The 22,478-nt window shown below is 38.5% G+C and overlaps 1 protein-coding gene across 4 annotated transcripts in view; it reads left to right on the top strand.

The window, feature by feature from the left end:
• JAKMIP2 (janus kinase and microtubule interacting protein 2) overlaps nt 1-4,930 on the top strand; it is a 190,930-nt gene extending 186,000 nt beyond the window's left edge. For 3 of the 4 annotated variants that reach the window (XM_020905663.2, XM_020905662.2, XM_020905660.2), the window contains one exon: nt 4,396-4,930. Coding sequence is in view for 1 of the 4 variants with exons in the window: in XM_020905662.2 (XP_020761321.2) it covers nt 4,396-4,416 (21 nt within the window). In the remaining 3 variants the exon portion in view is untranslated. Of the gene's footprint in view, nt 1-4,391 lie in introns of all 4 variants that reach the window. The other variant, XM_070465604.1, reaches the window with a different exon arrangement.
• The last annotated feature ends 17,548 nt before the right edge of the window (nt 4,931-22,478 follow it).

Genomic DNA, 22,478 nt, shown 5'->3' with positions numbered 1-22,478 from the left:
TTAACATGTATGGCTTTAAAGTTAAATATACTGTTAAATTTTAATCCTGCCATATACTAGCGTGTCATGGTAGGTTTAGACCAAAATTAGGTTTCCTGTTCCATGAAATGATTGTGACTGTATTAACTACATCATGGTATTATGTTGAAAGAATTAAATAAGATTATGCTTATAAAGGATTTGCCACATTGACTGGCACATGTTTCAGTAATCAGCAACTCTTAGCTATTATTATGAAAAAGTTGGTTATCACACATGTACTGAGTTTGCAAATTTACAAGTTTGAGAATAAAACCTCTAGTACTGCCAAGTACAATAGTTTAGGAACTAAACCAAAATAAGTAGTTACCTTTTCATCTTTCTCTTCAGAGAATAATCTGGATTTAAATAATACAAGTGAATAAGACATTACTGGCAAGGGATTAATTCTACTTATATGCCCAAAGCAGGCGAGACAGAGGAAGGAGGAAGTAAGGAAGAAAAGGGCTTCACTTATTAGCAGGTAGCAAAAGCATACTGTAAATAACCATACAAATATTTGTCCTATTAATGATTTATATTCTATCCTGTTCTTAAACCAAAGACTAACTTAAATTATATATAAAGATAGCTACCTTAAAATGAAATGACTGATGCCGAAGCCAAAACTCCAATATTTAGGCCACCTCATGCGAAGAGTTGACTCATTGGAAAAGACCCTGATGCTGGGAGGGATTGAGGGCAGGAGGAGGAGGGGACGACAGAGGATGAGATGGCTGGATGGCATCACCGACTCGATGGGCATGAGTTTGAGTAAACTCCGGGAGTTTGTGATGGACAGGGAGGCTGGCGTGCTGCGATTCACAGGGTCACAAGGAGTCGGACACGACTGAGAGACTGAACTGATCTGAACTGAATCTGAATGTGTATAAAGATGCATTAGGTGTGCGCACCTCTCTTCTCTATAAACAAACTCATAGAGAAAGAGATTGGATTTGAGGTTACCTGAGGTGAGGAGTAGAGAGAAGGGATACTGGATGAGTAGTCAAAAGCTGTTATACAGACTACCAGTCATAAGATAAATAAGTACTAGGGATATTACAAACAACACGATAAACATAATTAATGCGATTATATGTTATATATAAAAGTTGTTAAGAGAGCAAATCCTACTAATTCTCATTGCAATAAAAACATTTTCTATTTCTTTAATTTTGTAGATGTTCACTAAATTTACTGTGGTAGTTATTTCACAATGTATGTAAATCAAATCATTATACCACACACCTTAAACTTATACAGTGTTGTATGTCAATTATATCACAATAAAACTGGAAGGAAAAAATGAATGCATGAGCACATGGTATCTCCTGAAACTATGTGGGGTTCCCCTTTACTGTGCTTAGTCACTTAGTCATGTCTGACTGTTTGTGTCCTCATAGACTAGCGTCTTTTAATTTCATGGCTGCAATCACCGTCTGCAGTGATTTTGGAGCCCAAAAAAATGAAGTCTGACACTGTTTCCACTGTTTCCCCATCTATTTGCCATGAAGTGATGGGATCAGATGCCATGATCTTAGTTTTCTGAATGTTGAGTTTTAAGCCAACTTTTTCACTCTCCTCTTTCACTTTCATCCAACACATTCAGATTAGTTCTCTTCTTTACTGAGGATAATGGGAATATTATAGGGCTGCACTGGTGGCTCAGGCAGTAAAGAATCTGCCTGCAGTATAGGAGATCTGAGTTCAATCCCTGGTAGGGAAGATCCCCTGGAGCAGGAAATGGAAGCCCACTCCAGCATTCTTGCCTGGGAAATCCCATGGAGGGAGGAACTTGGGGGCTACAGTCCATGGGGTTGCCAAGAATCCGACATGACTGATGTGACTGAGAGTGTGCTCCTTTGTGCCAGCACCACCAATCTCTATGCCTTTTTGGTACCTACACCTCCCTCCCACAGTATACTCTCATCCCAGTCTCTGTACTTCCTTCCTACTCACTTTCCTGTGACTCGGTCACTCTTTCATCTCAGTCTGATCTGGCCTTTGCGAATGAACCAAGTGATTCCACAAATATGAGTTCCGAATACTTGTGACTTGCACCTATGGCAGAAATTTCTTTGAATCTCTGATTTGCCTTGGTATGTGAACTGGAAGCATCCTTAAGATACTACATACCTCCTTTTCCACCACTTTGGATCTTGGCCACCATTTCTGGGGTACCATTAAATTCTGCCACAGAATTAGTTATCTTTATAGATGGGGAAATTAAGCCTTGGAGAAGTTAAATGGCTTTTTCATGGAAATTCCATTTTCTCCATCCATGCCATTCAGACTCTAAAGGTCACGTCCTTATGCAGTACATGATAAAATGTCCTCTGTGCCATTTTCTGGTTTTTCTTAGAGGAGTGTATTACGTCCTAAGCTTCTACCCAAGCAAAAACCCAGATACATAGAATTAAAGAGGGATGGGGCTAGAAGTATTGACTGGCCCAGTCCAGGGAAATGTCTTTTCAGAGATACTCTGGGGTCAAACAGGAAACCTGTGTAGCAAAATTCCCAGGGAATCCTCAGATCAGGACTTTGGGATAGAGACCATCTGCCATTAAACAATGTTGTTGGAGAGGAATTTTGATATACAAGTAAGTCAGTGAAAGGCATAGACAGACCTGCTTTTAAAGTAATATTTCATGTGAGCAACAAGGGCTTCCGTTCAGTTCAGTCACTCAGTCGTGTCCAACTCTTTGCAACCCCATGGACTGCAGCATGCCAGGCTTCCCTGACCATCACCAACTCCTGGAGCTTGCTCAAATTCATGTCCATTGAGTCAGTGATGCCATCCAACCATCTCGTCCTCTGTCATCCCCTTCTCCTCCTGCCTTCAGTTCTTTCCCAACAAGGACTTAATTTCCAAAATATACAGAGCTCATACAACTTAACAGCAATAGCCCCCCAAAAAAGAAATTGAAAATGGGCAGAAGACCTAAATAGACATATGAATGGGAAATAGGCACTTGAAAAGATGCTTAGCATCACTAATTATTAGAGAAATGCAAATCAAAACTACAATGGGGTGCCACCTCCTACCCATGAGAATGTTCATCATTAAGAAGTCTACAAATAACAAATTTTGGAAAGACTGTGGTGAAGAGGGAAACTTTTTACACTATTCCTGAAGGAGGAAATGGCAACCCACTCCAATATTCCTGCCAGGATAATCCCATGGACAGAAGGGCCTGGCGGGCTACAGTCCATGGGTTCACAAAGAGTTGGACATGACTTAGCAACAGTATGCACTCATGCCTACACTATTAGTGGGGATTTAAATAGGTACAGCCACTGTGGAAAACAGTAAAAATATTCTCAAAACTCTGAAAATAGAGTTGCCATATGATCCAACAATCCCACTCCTGGGCATATATCCAGACAAAATTATAAGTCAAAAAGATATATAACCCCAGTGTTGATAGCAGCACTATTTACAGTAGCCAAGATATGGAAGCAATGTAAATGTCCATCAACAGATGAATGGATAAAGAAGATGTGATATATATATACACAGTGGAATATTACTCAGCCATCAAAAAATGAAATAATACCATTTGCAGCAACATGGATGGACCTAGAGATTCTCATACTAAGCAAAGTAAGTCAGAAAAAAAAAGGCAAATACCGTGTAATATCACTTATATGTGGATTCTAAAATACAAATCAAATTAACATATCTACAGAACAAAAACAGACTCAGAAAGAGAACAGGCTTATGATTGCCAGGGGGGTTGGTATTAGGGGAGGGAAGGAATGGGAGTTTTGGATTAGCAGAGGCAAACTATTATATAAATAAGATGGATAAGCAACAAAGTCCTACTATATAGCACAGGAGACCATATTTAATATCCTGTGACAAAACGTAATGGGAAAGAACATAAAATATATATGTGTATATATTATAGATATACATACACATACATCTGAGTCACTTTGCTGTACAGAATAAATTAATACAACATTGTAAATCAACTATACTTCAATAAAATTTTTAAAGATTAAATTTAAAGTAATATCTTAGTTGAACTCCTGAAGGCATTGGCTTAGAAAGTCTCAGAGAAAAAGACAATATTGATAATAGCTAATATTTCAGGCCACTTAATATGAGACAAGAACTGTTAATTGCTTCACATGCATCACATTGCAGCAACCCTTGAAATAGACATTTCTATTCTCTCATTTTAAAGGAAAGAAATTAAGCTTAGAGACTTTCTTTACATAACACGCACAAGATTATACTGTTTCAAGAGGTGGTAAAGAATAAAAAATGGGTTTTTTCTTTAATTAAAAAAAAAAGAATTTGTGCTTTTTTTTCCTGTTTCAGCTATTGACTGAAATAATGATTAAAGAATTTCTCCCTCTGTTTTACAGAGAAACCGAAAACACGGATAAGACCGCAGAAAAGCAAATACTTCTAAACCTTCAAAGATGGCAGAAATGTTTACAGCAGTGAAAGGGAGATCAAAAGCTAAGACCCATCCTGTAGCCAGGACTACACCTGTGTATTTTAAAGCCATTATTCAAGGTTTCTTACTTGCCAGTTCCTACATGACCCTGTTGAAAATCTACAATATATGCTGCATTTAACGAAACATGTATATGTCAAACCAGAAGGAAAGAACTATAGACATATATTGTGTGAAAGAAACAATTCAGCAAGGGAAACAGTTTCAGCAGATCAAGCAAAGATGTGTCTTGGGCATGGAACCAAAGTTACAAAGAAACATTCTACCCCTGCTGTGCAGGGGGGGTCATTTTAATGTAACACCACACCCCATGGAAATACTAGTCCTGAAATAAACATCATTAAAAAAAAAAATCAAAACAGAAAGATAAGGGGGGTGGGGATGGAAGCACGAGGAATACCTATGAGGAGCTGTTTACAATAAAATGTTTGATTTGAAAAGTCTGGTTTCTTACTACAGGGATTTGCTTTTCTGTCTTTATTATTGTTTAAACCTCAGGAACAGAGACATCTGCAATGTGAGTGAGAAGAAAAACAGTGTCCGGTTTTTCTGCAAACAGTGGAGCTTGTGGAATGCATTCCACACATGACAGATGAGAAGTGGATCACAGTGACCCCGACTAAACTGGCAACCAATGTGAAGGATCCAGGCGAATGCAACATAAGATGCATAAAAGCAGATGCTTTCTTGGCCTTCTGTGGTCCTCCAAGAACAACAAACTGATCTCATTCTTATTGAAAATTAAGAAGATGATGCTCTAGATCACAAGCTCCCTGACTTAGTTCTGTCTAAGAATGCCACCGACTATAGGGCCAGAGGCATCTCTGAATCTTTCCATTTCCAAAATACTGGTCTTCAAATGGCTGCTTAAAATTGCCTGCAAATAACGTGTGATTTGATACAAATAGAGGCGATAAGTAAACTTCTATCAACAAATGAGTTTTCCACAGAGATGTGACTATTAAGTGAAAATATGATTATTTTTAGAAGTATCCTGATATGCTTAGAGCATTCTGACCTCTTGTCATTTAGACTGATAATTTTTTTTTTCCCAGAGATATGACAGCAACAAGGTAGCTCTACTTTTTTATATAAAAGTAACATTGTGTTACTGATAAGGTCATTTTCTACCATAGACAATTAGAAGACTGGTACTTTTCCTAAGTTATGTAATACTGAGTCTTGGATTCAGCTCTGAGAGCAAATAAAAGTTCCTGAAAAGCTAATTTTAGCCTCATTTACTGTAGATAACAAACAGCCTCAATTTTTCAAATTGTCAAGATTTTATTTACAGGGCTAGCATTCCCATGCATTAAGAATGTGTGTAGGGAGCCAGAAACTCTTTCTATGAAATGCTACACAAGTCCTTCCACACGTGGATTCAGTATCTTACTCTTCAGTTTTGGCGCTGGCATTTTTAAAGCCAGAACAGTAACTGAAGAAAGTACAATTAAAGCTACAATGCAGGGGTCCCACTTTTTGTTCTTATATTTACTGCTGACCCAGGTATCTTTGGCCCAGTCACTTAACCTCTCTGTGCCTCAGTTTCCTCATCTGCAAAATGAGGTTAAAATGCTTTTTCATGAGGTTTTTCTTTCTTTCTTTTTTGCAATTCTGGAACAAGAGGTGCTTAAAGGAGCATAAAGTGCTTTGTAATTATGATGACTGCTGTATCTGACTTTTTTGTGGTGTTGAGAAAAAGAGTCACCTGTGTAATAAAATAGTGCTTCAGTTTCTTTCAATCTAAGCACCGCGGTACTGAACCTTTCCAGTCAATTACTAGCAATAAAGATTGAGCAATCCAGAACCAGGAGCTCTAATCACCTATAGTAAATAGATCATTTTCATGCTATTTAACAAGATAGAAGAATGTGTCATTTCAACGAGAAGCATCTTCTAGCTCCCCTTACTGCATATGCATGCCAAAATACAGAAGTCCTCCCTCATCGTAAGAGAGCCAGCCATGAAATTAAGGTTTGGAGTGAGCTGAGAGTATCACATAATTAGTCTGATGGATATCCCTTTCATTTGGGGGGAGGTCTTGTAGATGTCCTACTGGGGATGTACAATAGAACCATCCTTCTGCTGGATTCTCTGTTCAACAGGTAGTTTCCATATTAAGTAAGAAGAGTACGTTCACTGTGCAAGCAATGTAAAAAAGGGTGCTACTACAGTTTGTGACCCAACACTTTCAAATCTCAGAACGTATGGAAGAGGATAAATTACTCTCCCATATTTTAGATGACTTTTCTCTTCCATTGGCCATCCCAGGGTGCATCTGAGTAAATTCAGACTCCATCTGCTCCACCAAACCTACTTCCTTCCTCTTCATCTTGCTTTCCCCACCAAGAAACTTGTAGCTTAAATTTTATATTCAAGCACTGATTACGGTTCGGGTGATCAGAAATACTTATTAAAATAATGTAGCTTAATCAGGTACCTTATCTGCTATAAATTGGATTGTGTCACATACACAAAGTCATACAAGAGCAATCCCCATGAGTATGACCATCTAAGCAGCTTTAGATATGTTTAGGGAAAATGCAAGGGAAAAAAAAGAATTCTTTCTTTTTGCTTAAGATCAAGGAGGTTAGTAAATTTCTCTAAGATTTTAAGCTAACAGATGATATTTTTACCATACTTTACTCATGACCTTCAAAAGTAACAAATCTTTGAGTAAGGCTAAATATTTTGTTATGCATTTCCACAATAATAAAAACCACCAGCAAAATTGTACATGTATTTTCCAGTCACTTGTAGATCCAAGGAAATGGACCATATCCAGATGAATGCTTCCCTTGCATGTCATGATCAGCAAGAGTAAAAAGTGTCTCAACAATTGAGAGATTGACTGTGGTTCTACTTCTTACAGAGATCAGATGATCCCCACTCCAATCTTCAATACCTAATTTCTTCATCTTAGCTATCCTGACATATTTGGCCAATGAATGAGGAACAATCAGAACAGCATTCTTCAGGGTTCACTTTACTTAACTTTTCCTAAAGCCTTCATCTCTTGGAAAATAAACAACTGAAAATATTAAAAAATAGTTTGAGATAAAATGAAAGCCCCAATTTAGCATAACTATTCAGAACAGGAAAAGTTTCACAAGAAAGGAAAAATAAATTGAAGACTATATTTGACTATAAAACCAGAAAGCATCAACAGATGCTGAATTGGCTGTCTAATTTTTTTTTTTTTAACACCACCCAAGTTTTGTTTTAGGTAACACTAGAATTTGCTAAAATAAGCTACAAAATCCCTTTTAATTTATGTGATATAAATGAAATTTTTGCCAATAGTGAAGTTTTAGTGGTAGAAGAATAAATCTTGCTTTGTATTAAAAAAAAACAAAAAAACACTGCCCACATAGGCAGCGTGGATCTTCAGGAGGACAGAGATGATGTAGGGCTCATGGGTCATCACTGAAGTAGAACAAGTGTATTCTTCATTAGTAATAGAACAAATAAACTTTTGCCAACTGATTTTCGCTACAGTATTTTATTTCAACTTACTTTGGTGATTTTTAGTTTAAAATAAATTTCTGGCCAACTTGTTCTTTTTTGCCTATTGATTGTCAACTTTTTTTGTAAGCCCATTGTGTAATTCATGTATTCAATGTCTTCAACTTAATTCTTAAGTTCATTGTTTTAAAAATGAAGCATGTCTTTTTAACCTTCCTAGGTTTTCATGGAAATTGTAAAAATAATATTCATCAGTTCTGTGCTGATGCAAAATAACTGGATCTTATGTGTTATATTACATCAAAATAGATGCACAGCATAGACATTTTTTTAAAATATTTAATTGCATTTTTTATCTGTCAAAATAGATTGGCAGCATAGACATTTTGTTTTTTAAATATTTAATTGTATTTCTTGATCTGTCAAAGAATGGCACAGCATATATATATATTCATATATATATATGAATGTGTATATATATATATACTTATCTACTATACTGAAATAGTTCAGTATAACTTGAGAGATCAGTTATCAGAGCAAGTCTTGGATGACTGTCATGAGTTGATGTTTCCAGGATGGCCCAATCCTCCCCTTAAGTGGACTCCCACTTTCTGAAAGGAAGAAAGTAGGGCACAAGATCTTGAGTGCCAAACACTTCCATCCTGTTCACTTGCCTTGTCATTTCTACATAATATACTGTCTTAAGACTGAGCCTCAGGCATTGTGGCAAGAGGATTCAGACATAATAGAAGCTGGAGTTCATCCTCTATGATCCCATTTCAGTACTGGGCAGAGCAGATTCACATTCCTTTACTGCCTTTAGTTTGGCAGTTTAGTTCTTTCTAAATAAGTCTTTTATTATTGAGAGTTTAAGTCCAATGTTTAGCCAAAATCGCTAAAGATAAACTTCAAGGGGCAATGTGGCAAAAATAGAAGGATTATAATTTGCTATATTCAACCTAGTATACCAAACTCAGAAGTACAGGTAGTTGGTTGGGTGAAGTTCCCTATTTTTATCTTTGTAGTTTTGCATTGACGTCTTTCTTCCCATGCTTATGTTTCCATCCTTGTGATATCAAAGTTCTGTATGGTGAGAGTGCTGTAGATGAACAACTTGGAGTCTAAATTTGCCTACACTCAAGCCTCCATGAACTCACTGTAGTGTGGATGAAGCAGATTCCCAAAACAAGGTCCCCAGCATCCAGTGATAATAGCAGTCACTTATATTTGATTGATAAGTCACAAAATGTGCCTATTTTCCCCCCCTTAACCATAACTTCCCACAATGAGGCAGATCACAACCCAAACACTTTTATAAATATGTGATGTAGATATATACACATATATAGTCTGTATATAGTATGATGGTGTGAGTGCTTACAGAATGTGTACTTCTGTCCCAGGACTGAGGAATTGGGAAGTGGTTTTCTGAGGCTGCTGGGTAACTCATTTTTTGTTCAGTGTCTGATATCTGTGTTCTTCCCCTCCTTGCTTGTCTCTCCTCGCTTTTTTCCACCTTCTGCCCATTGCTGCTATTCTCTGTTTCTGACTGGAGCAAAGAACTACTCATTGGTTTTCCAATTACTCAGACCTGCCAACTAGCCTTCTAATAATGCCAGTGGTCTTCTGGAAAGAGCAACAGAATCCAGCACAATCTACAGTATTAACATTAGTCCAAAGTCCCATATTTGTATCCGCTAACAATCTCATTCCAAAAAGGGTTCGTGCCCACTTGAACTTTCAAGATCCAATTTTTCAGGGACTCAGTAGGACTTCGGTAGTGGGGTACGGGACAGCCAGTGCACAGGAGTACATCGTTCCCCAGGTATCTACTGTGTTAACACAGCCAGGGGAGCCAATTTCTCGGAGCTTTCATTCAATCATCTGCTTCACTTGGGGTTCTTTCTCTCCATCTCATTAGCATGACTCCATTGATTGTTTCAGTGCTCGTTTATTAATGGAAGAAAAATATAAATTGAGTTTCACCAGAATGACCCTTCGAAGTACACTGAACATGTACATGTACTGTATGTATTACCGTAGAGATTGGAACCAACTTATTGTATGTAAAGTTTTATGAATGGTTATTTTATAATTTATGTATTTAATATAGGAATCAATAAGCTCTGGTGTTTTAGTTTATATAAAAATAAAAAATGCATTTTTAAAAACTTTACCTTCATTGTACATATGTTTTCATTTTATGTGTGTGTGTGTGTGCGCTCAGTCATGTCTGACTCTTTGCGACACCATGTACTGTGGCTCACCAGACTGCTCTGTCCATGGAATTTTCCAGGCAAGAATACTGAAGCGAATTGCCATTTCTTTCTCTGGGGGATCTTCCCAGCCCAGGGATCCAACTTGCATCTCTTGCATCTCCCGCATTAGCATGTGGGTTCTTTACTTAAGCTAGTTTTGAAAAACGGGGTGAGGGAAATCAGGGGTATTCCTATAGTGTCAGAGAACAAACTCTATATCAAAGATGGTAAATAGATTTCTTCTCATCTATCCACTCTGAACTTTTTATTGTACCTGCCAAGGGGCACCGTGGTGAGGAGGCCAAGGCAGAATTTACATTCACAAGGAGAGATCTATGGTCATTAGCATGCCTGCTCTGAATACAATTGGGGGAAGAATCTTGCCAGCTGTTTGTCATTCTTATCTAGCTATTACTTCTTTTCCTTTATTAACCTTTTTCTCTCCCTTGTAGACCCACTAGATATAACAAGTTAACAGGAGTCTGTTATATGAGCATCTCTCATGTGTCCATCCCTGTGGTCTGGTATGAATAGTCGACATTCAAAGAGCTTACAGTTTGTGTGAGAAACAACCCATGCATACGTGAAACAAACAATAGGGTACAACAATTACAATTCAATCTCTCAGTCATATCCAACTCTTTGCAACCCCATGAACCGCAGGACGCCAGGCCTCCCTGTCCATCACCAACTCCTGGAGTTTACTCAAACTCATGTCCATTGAGTCAGTGATGCCATCCAACCATCTCATCCTCTGTCATCCACTTCTCCTGCCCTCAATCCTTCCCAGCATCAGGGTCTTTTCAAATGAGTCAGCTCTTCACATCAGGTGGCCAAAGTATTGGAGTTTCAGCTTCAGCATCAGTCCTTCCAATGAACACCCAGGACTGATTTTCTTTAGGATGAACTGGTTGGATCTCCTTGCAGTCCAAGGGACTCTCAAGAGTCTTCTCCAACACCACAGTTCAAAAGCATCAATTCTTCAGTTCTCAGTTTTCTTTATAGTCCAACGCCCACATCCACATGACTACTGGAAAAACAATAGCCTTGACTAGATGGACCTTTGTTTGCAAAGTAATGTCTCTGCTTTTTAATATGCTGTCTAGGTTGGTCATAACTTTCCTTCCAAGGAGTAAGCATCTTTTAATTTCATGGCTGCAATCACCATCTGCAGTGATTTTGGAGTCCAAAAAAATAAAGTCTCTCACTGTTTCCACTGTTTCCCCATCTATTTGCCATGAAATGATGGGACTGGATGCCATGATCTTAGTTTTCTGGATGTTGAGTTTTAAACCAACTTTTTCACTCTCCTCTTTCACTTTCATCAAGAGGCACTTTAGTTCTTTGCTTTCTGCCATAAACACGCTGTCATCTGCATATCTGAGGTTCTTGATATTTTTCCCAGCAATCTTGATTCCAGTGGGTGCTTCTTCCAGCCCAACATTTCTCATGATGTACTCTGCATATAAGTTAAATAAGTAGGGTGACTATATATAGCCTTGAGGTACTCCTTTTCCTATTTGGAACCAGTCTGTTGTTCCATGTCCAGTTCTAACTGTTGCTTCCTGACCTGCATACAGGTTTCTCAAGAGGCAGGTCAGGTGGCCTGGTATTCCCATCTCTTTCAGAATTTTCCACAGTTTGTTGTGATCCACACAGTCAAATGCTTTGACATAGTCAATAAAGCAGAAATAGATGTTTTCCTAGAACTCTCTTGCTTTTTCGATGATCCAGCAGATGTTGGCAATTTGATCTCTGGTTCCTCTGCCTTTTCTAAAACCAGCTTGAACATCTGGAAGTTCATGGTTCATGTATCACTGAAGCCTGACTTCGAGAATTTTGAGTATTACTTTACTAGTGTGTGAGATGAGTGCAATTGTGCGGTAGTTTGAGCATTCTTTGGCATTGCCTTTCTTTGGGATTGAAATGAAAACTGACTTTTTCCAGTCTTGTAACCACTGCTGAGTTTTCCAAATTTGCTGACATATTGAGTGCATCACAGCATCCTCTTTTAGGATTTGAAATAGCTCCACTGGAATTCCATCACAAAGTGAGGTATAATTTTATAGGTCACTACTGAGAACAATTAAAATTAAGGTTAGTCTTTGGGGATTGGCTTGAAAAATCCTTGCTAAGAATGGTTCTCCTTTCAGGTGCAACTTATTTAACTGGCAAAAATTGTCACTCATCAGTTCATTACCAAGTCCTGTTACCTGTCCATAGGAACCATCTTCTGTGCCATGTCAAATCCCTAAAACAGAGAATAAGACATTACCGCAGTCCTCCAGACATCACATCTACATCACCTGATGAAGACTTACAACTGCCTGAGTGTATGAGAAAGGTACCAAGCATATCAGCATGCCATGATTCTGTTATTGTTATGAATTCTGTCTAATGTTACAAATGAAAACCTCTGTTTTGATGAACTCCAATTCTGGTATATCACTCAAATATGTGATCATGTCAACAGCTCAGCTGACTTCTTCTAGCTCCAGAATTTGGAAGAACCCCATGTTGGAGTAGGGAATGGCAACTCATTCCAGTATTCCTGCTTGGAAAACTCCATAGACAGAGAAGCCTGGCAGGCTGCACTCCTTGGGGTCACAAAGAGTCAGATACAATTGAGCAACTGAGTATGCATGCACGCATTGTCTTTTGGAGACATTAATAGGAGTAAGGACACTTCCTATCTAGTGCCAATTGGACAACATCCACTCAGTTCATGCAAAGCCTACACAAAGAGACTCCTCTTGCGGGCTCAGTCCACAGAGCTCTGCCTCTGACCTAGAGGTAAGCCACTGTCATGGGATGCAGATGTGTGGTAAAGTGCTTACCTACCCCATGGGTAGAGACGTGTGCCCAGTGGCTGATAAAGAATGCTTATTTTACTTAAGCTAGTTTGTAAGTTACATATGGAATGTGAGAGTGGATGATGAAGACGTTTTACTCACTGAAAATGCTCCAAATAAAGATGTGTTTAACAAATGCATTTTTGCGTGCAGATACACATATAAATAGGACATCATTGGCTTTGGCCAATAGGCTCTATAACAAAGAGGTATTGGGACTCTGTACCTGTAATTACTGTAAAAATATTGAGAACAAGGGCCACTGCATCTTATTCATCTTTGTAAAGCTCCACATGATACTGTTTTTTAGAATTTAGAAGGAGAAGGAGGAAACATAAACAACAGCCACTTCAGGAACTGGATTCCTCTTCCTTTAAATAATTTACTATGTAAATTACTTTGCCCTGACTGACTAGAAATGAATGAACAAATCTAATATTCAATTATGGAATCATCATTTCTATTTTCTTTTTACTTTATTGATTTTTACTCTTTTGCCTTGAATTTACATTACCTCAAATGTATTTTTATACAGACACAGGATATAAATTCAATATTTCTTAAATGCACATTAAATATTCCTGGAGCCACTATAGGAAAATATGTAGAAAATATTCAAAACTTGGAAATAAAGCAAAATTATGAGTATTTGTCTTTATAATTTCATTTCAGGATGGTTTCTGTCAATTGAGAAAAAGTATCTTTTGACTCTGGGGAAAATGCATCATTTGATGACAGTCCAGATGTTTTACAGCCTGTAAAGTTAGAAGCTAACCTGCAGAAAATTGATAAGGTAACACTTTTTTTTTTCTTTTCTCTTGATAAAAAAACTCAAAGATTAGGGATCTGCCTTACATGCAAATTGACCACTTTGGTTTCTAGCATCCTATCTTCATTTCTCCATACTTTGCCCCATTCTTCAAACCTTTTTGAATCAGGTCATTCTACTGGTTTATTCATATAATGAAGTACATAAAACTTGGACGTGCTCATTAATTTTAATGAGAATGACATTTTTAACAATTTGAAAGGAGTGTTTTTCAATAAGCTATCCTAAAGAATATGAGACAAGATATATTCCTTGTTCTCAGTGGCCTCGGTAAAATAAAACAGTTAAGTCCCAGAAATAATGAAATAGCAATCAATATAGGAGGGTAAAAGTCTTAGGGGTACCACCATCCCCTAAGAATCCTGAATTAATCTTTCATTCCAGATCCGGTCCCTCTCCTAGTTCTCCCAATCAGGGAGAGATGTTAGCTGGAGTTATGATAGATTTGTGGGCTTAACTCTCTCTTGCTTTTCCCTCACCCTCCATATCCAATCCTTCACAGGTTCTATTGATTTTAGTCCTCCCACCTATCTTCTATTCTCCATCACTTCTCTTCTCATCTGAATGAACCCTTTCAGTAACTTCTTAGTTACATTAACTGCTTCTAGTTTTATCCTCTTTGGGTACACCCAACTTGCTTCCAGCTTGATTTTATGTGGCAATCATAGCTGCTTGTTCTCATCTTTGAAATTACTCCTTGCTTTCCCTTGCCTAACCTGGGGTTAACTCTCAAATGCTTATGGAACTAAACTCATAACATAAACATGGGATTTGGGACTTGGATAAGACCCTGCAGCCAATACTAGGCTCTTATTTTGTCTAACCCAGCTGTAGGAAATAAGACTCAAACTCTCAGCACGGCCATTTATGTCCTGGATATATCTCCTAATCCTTGAAGATTCAGTTTAGCTATCATCCTCCTCATTAGTTGACACAATATCCTTTGTTTTGCCAAAGCATTCTGCATGTACTCATCTTGTCATTTTACCAGGTAATTATAATTATTTGTTCTGTTCATTCCCACTTATATACCCAATGAAATCTGAGTTATTTGAGAGGGAATATGCATTTTCCAGTTTCAATCTTCGGCATCTCATACATTTCCTAATACCTAGCAGAATCTCACTAAAGTATCTTAATTCTATTGTTTATATATTAGGTGGTGGAGGAGTTCTTTTTCCATTTTCTTTATTGAAGTAGAGTTGATTTACATTATGTTTCAGGCATGTAAGAGACTTACTATTTCATAGATTATCCATTTAAAGTTATTAGGAAGAAAAAAGTTATTAGGAAATATTTGCTATACTCCCTGTGCTGTGCATTACATCCCTGTGTCTTATTTATTTTATACCTAGTAGTTTGTACCTTTAATCCTCTTCCTCTATGTTACCCCTCCCCCATCTATTTCCCCACTTGCAACCACTAACTTGTTCTCTGTGAGACTGTTTCTGTTTTGTTATACTCATTTGTTTTATTTTTTAGAAGAGTATCACTTCTCATTTGGACGGTAAAAGAGGGCTCCATGAGAATGGAAATAGGTAAACTGGGCCATTTTTTGGAAAGTTATTTTATTGTTGTTGCTGGGTTTTTGTTGGTTGGTTTTTTTATTTCTTCCTTTTGTTACCTTATTTTTTCAACAATAATTCTGGCCCGTAAGCCAAACACTTTTCAGAAAACAGGCAAGAAGACAAAAACATTCCCTACTCACTTCCCTTATTCTCCTGCTGAAGTTCTCTATTCCCCTGTATTCTACTCTCTGCCCACAGGAGGGAAGCATTTGTCTAGAAGTCCAGGGAAAAAGCGTCAGTGCAAAGAAAATCTGAAGTTGATTTTATGGGGCATTTTAACCCTTGGTTGTGTGTTTCTCTTCCACATGTCCATATGAAAGCAATAATCTAAATATAAATACTGTCTTGTCTGCTCTTTTGACATGGTTTTTTACTATCTTGGGTTTTTTTCAGTCTTTACTTCAGAGAAGCTGAGTTGTTTTTCCCTGAGGCAGCAAATTCATTTGCAAACACAAAGGCTCAGAGAAATTTGTGCCCTATTACACAGTCTCCAAATATTCCAGACTTGCTAAGACTCCAGACAAAAAGGGTCAAGGCAGTTCATCAGATTCCCTTCCTAATTCTCAACTTCCAAAGCAAGTTCTTCCCAGAGCACAGACAAAAGGAAGATATGTTATTATGTCTAGAGTTGCTCTATGTGAATGCACTTGATTTTTTTTAAATAACAGTGTTATATTTAAATGTCTTTGCTAAAACATGTCTCCTAAAGGAATTTTTAAAGAAAAAAAATAGGGATTTATCCTTCAAAAACATTTACCACCCAAGAAGCATAAGAATGGAAAAAAGCAATAATTTCTGATTGTTTGTACAAAACATTGGCTAGGTAAGCTTTTATTCCTTTGGTCTGTCATTCTTAACTATATATGGCATTTTATACGTCACTCTGTAATTGACAAAAGATCCCTGCTTAGTGCTGGCATCTCCCCAGTTCTGCCAGGGCTGCTGTTGGAAAGGATAGTTCAAAACAAGCCAGGTACTTGCGTTTTATTTACAGAAGGAAGTAAAGCAGAATGCCAGTTATGTTGGTCTTTTCTCCTTCTGGCCTACTTTTCTTTCTACTCTGTTATGAGAGATAATATGTGTTTAGAAGACACTGGGATTCCGTCATGACTCAGTGGGTAAAGAATCTGCCTGCAATCCAGGAGACATAGGAGACACAGGTTCGATCTCTGAGTTGAGAAGATCCCCTGGAGGAGGAGATGGCTACCCACTCCAGTATTCTTGCCTGGAGAATTCCATGGACAGAGGAGCCTGGTGGGTTACAGTCCATGGGGTCACAGCGTCAGACATGACTGAGCATACACGCCTGTGTTAGAAGGCAGTCTGAGTGCCAGTCCTAGCTCTGCCAGTCAGTATGTGTCACTGAGTTACTGAAACATTTGAAGCCTTCCTTTCCTTTTTTGTAAAATGGGATAAATAAGATCATTTCTCTTGTCGGGCTGTTGTGAGAACTAAATAATGTATGTAGCAGGATTAGTACCCAAAGTTTCAATGTGTGGATTGAGATAAAAGGACTGGATCAACAGCAGGCTTCATACGTGACATTTTCATTATTTGTAATGTTTTCAGTTCATTTGTAAGTATAAAAGAATGTAGTTCAAAAGGTCAATATAAGACCATAAACTGTGAAAGAACAGTATATGCATCTTACCCTCAGACATCCCTGCCTTCAAGATCTTTCCTGACTCCTGGCACTCTCTAATAAAGCCAAGCAAAATGTATTCTGCCAGAGCACTGCAATATTATGTAGGTAAGCAAGCATTCAGGTAGAGGACTATGCCAAAATCTTACTCCTCAGGCTAGGGTAAATAGGCTGCAGAGAGGAGCAAAGACCCGGCAAGGCAAATCCTGGGCTTTCCTAGGAAGCCTGCGCAATAACCCTTGCAGTACTCGCTGATCACCACAGGGGGTCGCTGTGTTCTGGGATACCTCTGACTGGGACTACTGACAATGAAGTTTTCATTTGAGCGTTAACTAGTTATTCAACACAATGAGAGTCATTTTTTAAGGCCCAGAAGAGGCAAACATTTACTCTTTCATTTGTTTATTCATTCATTTATTTCTTCATTTTTCAACAAATATTTATTGAACAGTTACCAAGTCTCACTCATGCCTGTGTACGAGAATCGTATGTGAGTGACTTGCCTTTGGCAGAATTAATAACGAGCAGAGCCAAACTGTGGGTCAGATCATCCAGCTCCAAGTTTAGTCAACTTTCCACTTAAAATATGTACAACTAATTCATGTAATTAATGCATTCTATAATGTATTACATAACCCTATATATTATGATACCTAATTATATTAACATAATTATCAGTATAGCTAACCTGTAATTAATTATATATTAAGTGAATAACAACATAACAATGACTGAGCTCCTACCAAGTGTCTGGATTTTTTAATACATTTTTTCATAGGCTATATGGACTCCAGAGTCGTCTTTGGAATCCCAGTTCTATTCCCCATTCTCTCTATGACCTTAATCAAGTTCATGAATGTCTCTGAGGCTCAATTTTCCCATCCATAAAATGGAAATGATACAACCTGCCTGGCAGGGTTATGATAAGGATGAAATTTAAATAAAGTAAAATGTAGCAGTATAAAAATAGACACAAAATGCATGGTACAGGATTGGGGCCCAGTTCTTATGGTTTGTGCTTTTAACAACCTTATATTTACTAATGAGTGAACCAACACATAAAAGTCTGGTAACTTGCCCAAGTTTATACAGCTAGTAAGTCATCAAGCTAGGATCTGAACTCAGATCTCACTTGAGAGTATGTGCTCTTTTCACTGTTCTGTGTTGCCAGCGTGCTCTTCGTCTCTAGTTAGTGGGTCCTTGAGGTGAGAGAACATTTAATACCTCCCCATAATGCCTGCATTAGACTATACGTGCTAACAGTCCATACAAGTCTGCTAGGTGAGCAACATACTTAGACAAGGGGAGAAGACAGAACAGCAAAGTTTCATTTTTGATTTTACTCTTTTTCTGTCTACAAGTAAATATACTAAGGGTACCAGGAAACATAGCACACTTGTTGACTAATGGTGAAATGATATGGCCCTTCATTATATACATAAAAGTTTATGAAGCCACTGTGAAATCTGCAAAGAATCGTTTTGCCTTTTGACCCATTTTCAAGTGGAAAGCAAAGTTCTCTTCCAAGTTCCCATCATCTGCCGCATTACTGACCTCCTATCACCTATAGAGAAAAAGATGGGGCCGGGGGTGTCAAGGCAGTGCTGACCCCAAGTGTGGGTGAGTCCACCCTGCCTGCTGGGTGAGAATGGAAAGGCACTCCAGACCCTTTTTCTGTCTCCACTACCCCTTCTCCTGCCTCCCCTAACTGTCTCTCTCACTCCCCTAACTGCTCTCTTGGAGTTAAAAATAAATACATATTCCGGAAAGCCCCTGGGCAAAAATGAAAGTGAGTTACCAAGAACAGTCATAATTAAGTATTAGAATCCATTAACAGAAAATTCTTTTTTTTTTTTTTTTTTTAAGACTATCTGGCTGCCTAGTCTACAGCTCTGAGGACAAAAGCATCATCAGTGACAAGGAGAAGTCCTGCTGGGGAGTAAGATTTTACTGAGACCCAGTTGGGGAGACATATGTGGGGAGCTTGGATCCTCTGAGACAGGCTGTCAATGCCAGGCAAGCAGCGATGTGCGGTAAGCAGGCTCAGGGGAGAGACAGTGAGCCTTGGCTTACACTCTTTGCAGATGTCTCTGAGGCAAATGCTTCCACCATGGCTGAGTTCAAGCTACCAATGACGAAATGCCTGAATATTTAACGTTGGCTTTCAGGTGTGGTACGAGCCAGCTCAAGCACATCCTGACTAGTCATTTTGGAAGGATGAGGTCACTTCCTGTCAATTGGTTACCATGTGAGTGATGATGTGCCTTTTCAAAGTCGGCACGTGGTCATCCCTATGAAGTGCAGTGTGCTCTGTACTCTAACTCCACCCCTATAATAGCAGTGCTCACTGAAGACTAAATAGAATTAAGATGGGGAGTCACGACAAATCAGTGCATGTCAAAACTGGTGAAATTGGAATCAAGTGTGTAGTTTGTATCATACTGAAGTCAGTTTCCTGGCTCTGCTATTATACTATAGTCGTTAAGTTGTTGCCATAGGGAGAAGTTACATGGGATTCCTATTCTCCCAACTTTGTGTTTATAATTATTTTACTTTAAACTATTTATATTTATTTGTTGGCTATGCTAGATTTTACTTGCAGCACATGGAATCTTCAACCTTCATTGCAGCATGCTGGATCTTTAGCTGGGGTTACAAACTCTTAGTTGCAGCGTGTGGGATCTAGTTCCGTGACCAGGGGTCACACCCAAGCCCCCTGAATTGGAAAAATGGAATCTTAGTCACTGGGCCACCAGGGAAGGCTCTATAATTATTTTAAAATAAAAAGTTTGGGGGGAAATCCTCACAAATATAGGAAAATATATAGGTGAGAGTAAAATTTCCCCAAAAATTATACCACACAGAATTATCATATCATTAGGTGACCATCATCTTAGACATTTTTCTTTGTAAATATTCAGGTAGAAGGAGAAGGGTTGAGGCTATTTTTAGGAAAATAGAGTCCTTTGTGTGTCAGTCATTCAGTCATGTCCGACTCTTTGCAACCCCAAAATACCTACTCCAGTATTTTTGCCTGGAGAATTCCATGGACAGAGGAACCTTGCGGACTACAGTAGGTAGCCATTCCCTCCTCCAGGGGATCTTCCCAACCCAGGGATCATACCCATGTCTCCTATGTCTCCTGCATCGCAGACAGATTCTTTACCATCTGAGCCACCAGGGAAGTCCAATAGAGTCCTATGGTAGATCCTGTTTTTAAATACATTTGAATAATTTAATTGTATTTGAATGTAGCAAAAGAACCTGATATTAAACTGTAAGGATTAGTGCATTTCAAATGCATTTGCTGTAACTATGCACATATGCGTAACACACACACATACACACACAATGGAGTATCAGATTTCTTAAATGACCAGGCCAAAGCCTGTGGGACCATTTCTCTGGCCCTAAAATTAAGGCCCTTAAAATTATGAGTTCATCTATTTCCTGTTACCGAAGATCATGCAACTAAGAAAGAAAGCATTGAGAGAGCCAGCCCACTAAGATTTTAGAACAGAATGTAAAAACACTGAGCTTTAACCTTTCAAAACATCTTAAAGCCTTGAACCACAGCTGTGCATTCTGAATTTGACTCCCTGCTTTGTTTCACACCTAGAACTTGTGACCTTCAGTTCAGTCACTCAGTCGTGTCTGACTCCTTGCGACCCCATGGACTGCAGCACTCCAGGCTTCCCTGTCCATCACCAACGCCCAGAGTTTGCTCAAACTCATGACCATCGAGTTGATGATGCCATCCACAGTGATGTGACCTTACTGTCCTCTTTGTATCTCTTAAGAGTACTGAAAGTGAAGTCACTCAGTTGTATCCGACTCTTTGTGACCCCGTGGAATGTAGCCTACCAGGCTCCTCCGTCCATGGGATTCTCCAGGCAAGAATACTGGTGTGGGTTACCATTTCCTTCTCCAGGGGATCTTCCCAACTCAGGGGTCGAACCCAGGTCTCCCACATTGGAGGCAGACACTTTAACCTCTGAGCCATCAGGGAAGCCCATTAAGAGTAGTAGTACAGTATAAATGAAAAATAACAACAAAAAATGATATTTTGTCAGAGTTCACTGGTTGTGAACTTCAATAAAATAATACAGATAATCTCATATATAGCAAACTTCACAGTTTTAAAGCTCTGAACAGTTTTTACTTCCTTCAAATATCATAGCAACTCTGTACAACAGTCCAGGCTGATATTTTACTCCCATTCTACAAGTGGTGACAGCGAAGCTCACAAAAGGTGAGCAGCTTGCCTAAGCTCATAGGGAGTAAGTGGAAGGCCCACAGGGTTTCACAGATTCCTGGACTTTCTCCCTTTCTATCATATGGTAATAGAAGCTTAGTATTACTTTAGGACCCTTAAAACCCCCAAATACTAAATGTAATTTAATACAACTTGTAATACCCACAGGAAATTAAGGCATACAAGAAAACTGAAATATTCACTACTCCCTCAAAGAAAAATATGTCAAACCTATGAAGAGGTGAGTAGGATTTTTTTTCAATCATATTAGCAGATTATCCCATCTTACAGAGCAGAATTCAAGGGAATACAGCACAGGAGAGATAAGGTTTTATTTTGGATAGAGAAAATAATAATGGATAATATTTTAACATACCATGGCAGTGCTATGTATTATTTGTATTACCTAATGCTCAAACAATCCATTGAGGGAGACAAAATTTTCATTCTGATTTTGCAAAAGAAAAAAATGAAGATTGAAGAGATCAAATAGGTAGGAAGCAACAAAAGATCTGCGATTGGATCCCCTGTTTATCTAATGCAAAACCTGCATTTTTAGCCAGAGCGAGGCCATATTATGCTCTGGAGAATAGAGGGAAGCCAGAAGAACAAACAAAACCCAAGATTAATTAAAGATACAACTGAAAAAATAATGTTGATCTTTGGGATTGCCATGTATTCTTGGCCCATTTCTCCTATTCGATTCTCCCCATAGTTATCCAAAGAAGCCACTGGATATTTCCTCTCCAGATCTAAAGTTACTCTCTAAAAAGTGCCTGGATCTCATTTAACATAAAGGACAAGTGACTTTTCACAGTTTTAAAAGTCCTTGCTCCTGAAGCTTTAGATCAGCCGTCAGTTAATCCTTTGGAAGCTTCAATTGCTTAATTTTTAGGAACTGGAGCTTGGGGATAGGAAGAAAAGAACACAGTTCTAAAATATATGGCATGCAGTCAGTTGATTTGATAAGAATGCCAAGACAGAACTCCCTGGCGCTCCAATGGTTAGCACTTTGCACTTTCACTGCCCAGGGACTGGGTTCAATACCTGGTCTAAGGGAACCGAGATCCCGCAATCAGCACAGCCAAGAAGAAAGAAAGAAAGAATGCCAAGACA

This window comes from Odocoileus virginianus, chromosome 3 (genome assembly GCF_023699985.2).
Source record: "Odocoileus virginianus isolate 20LAN1187 ecotype Illinois chromosome 3, Ovbor_1.2, whole genome shotgun sequence".
NCBI lineage: Eukaryota > Metazoa > Chordata > Mammalia > Artiodactyla > Cervidae > Odocoileus > Odocoileus virginianus.
This window is presented reverse-complemented; position numbering and strand designations above follow the sequence as displayed.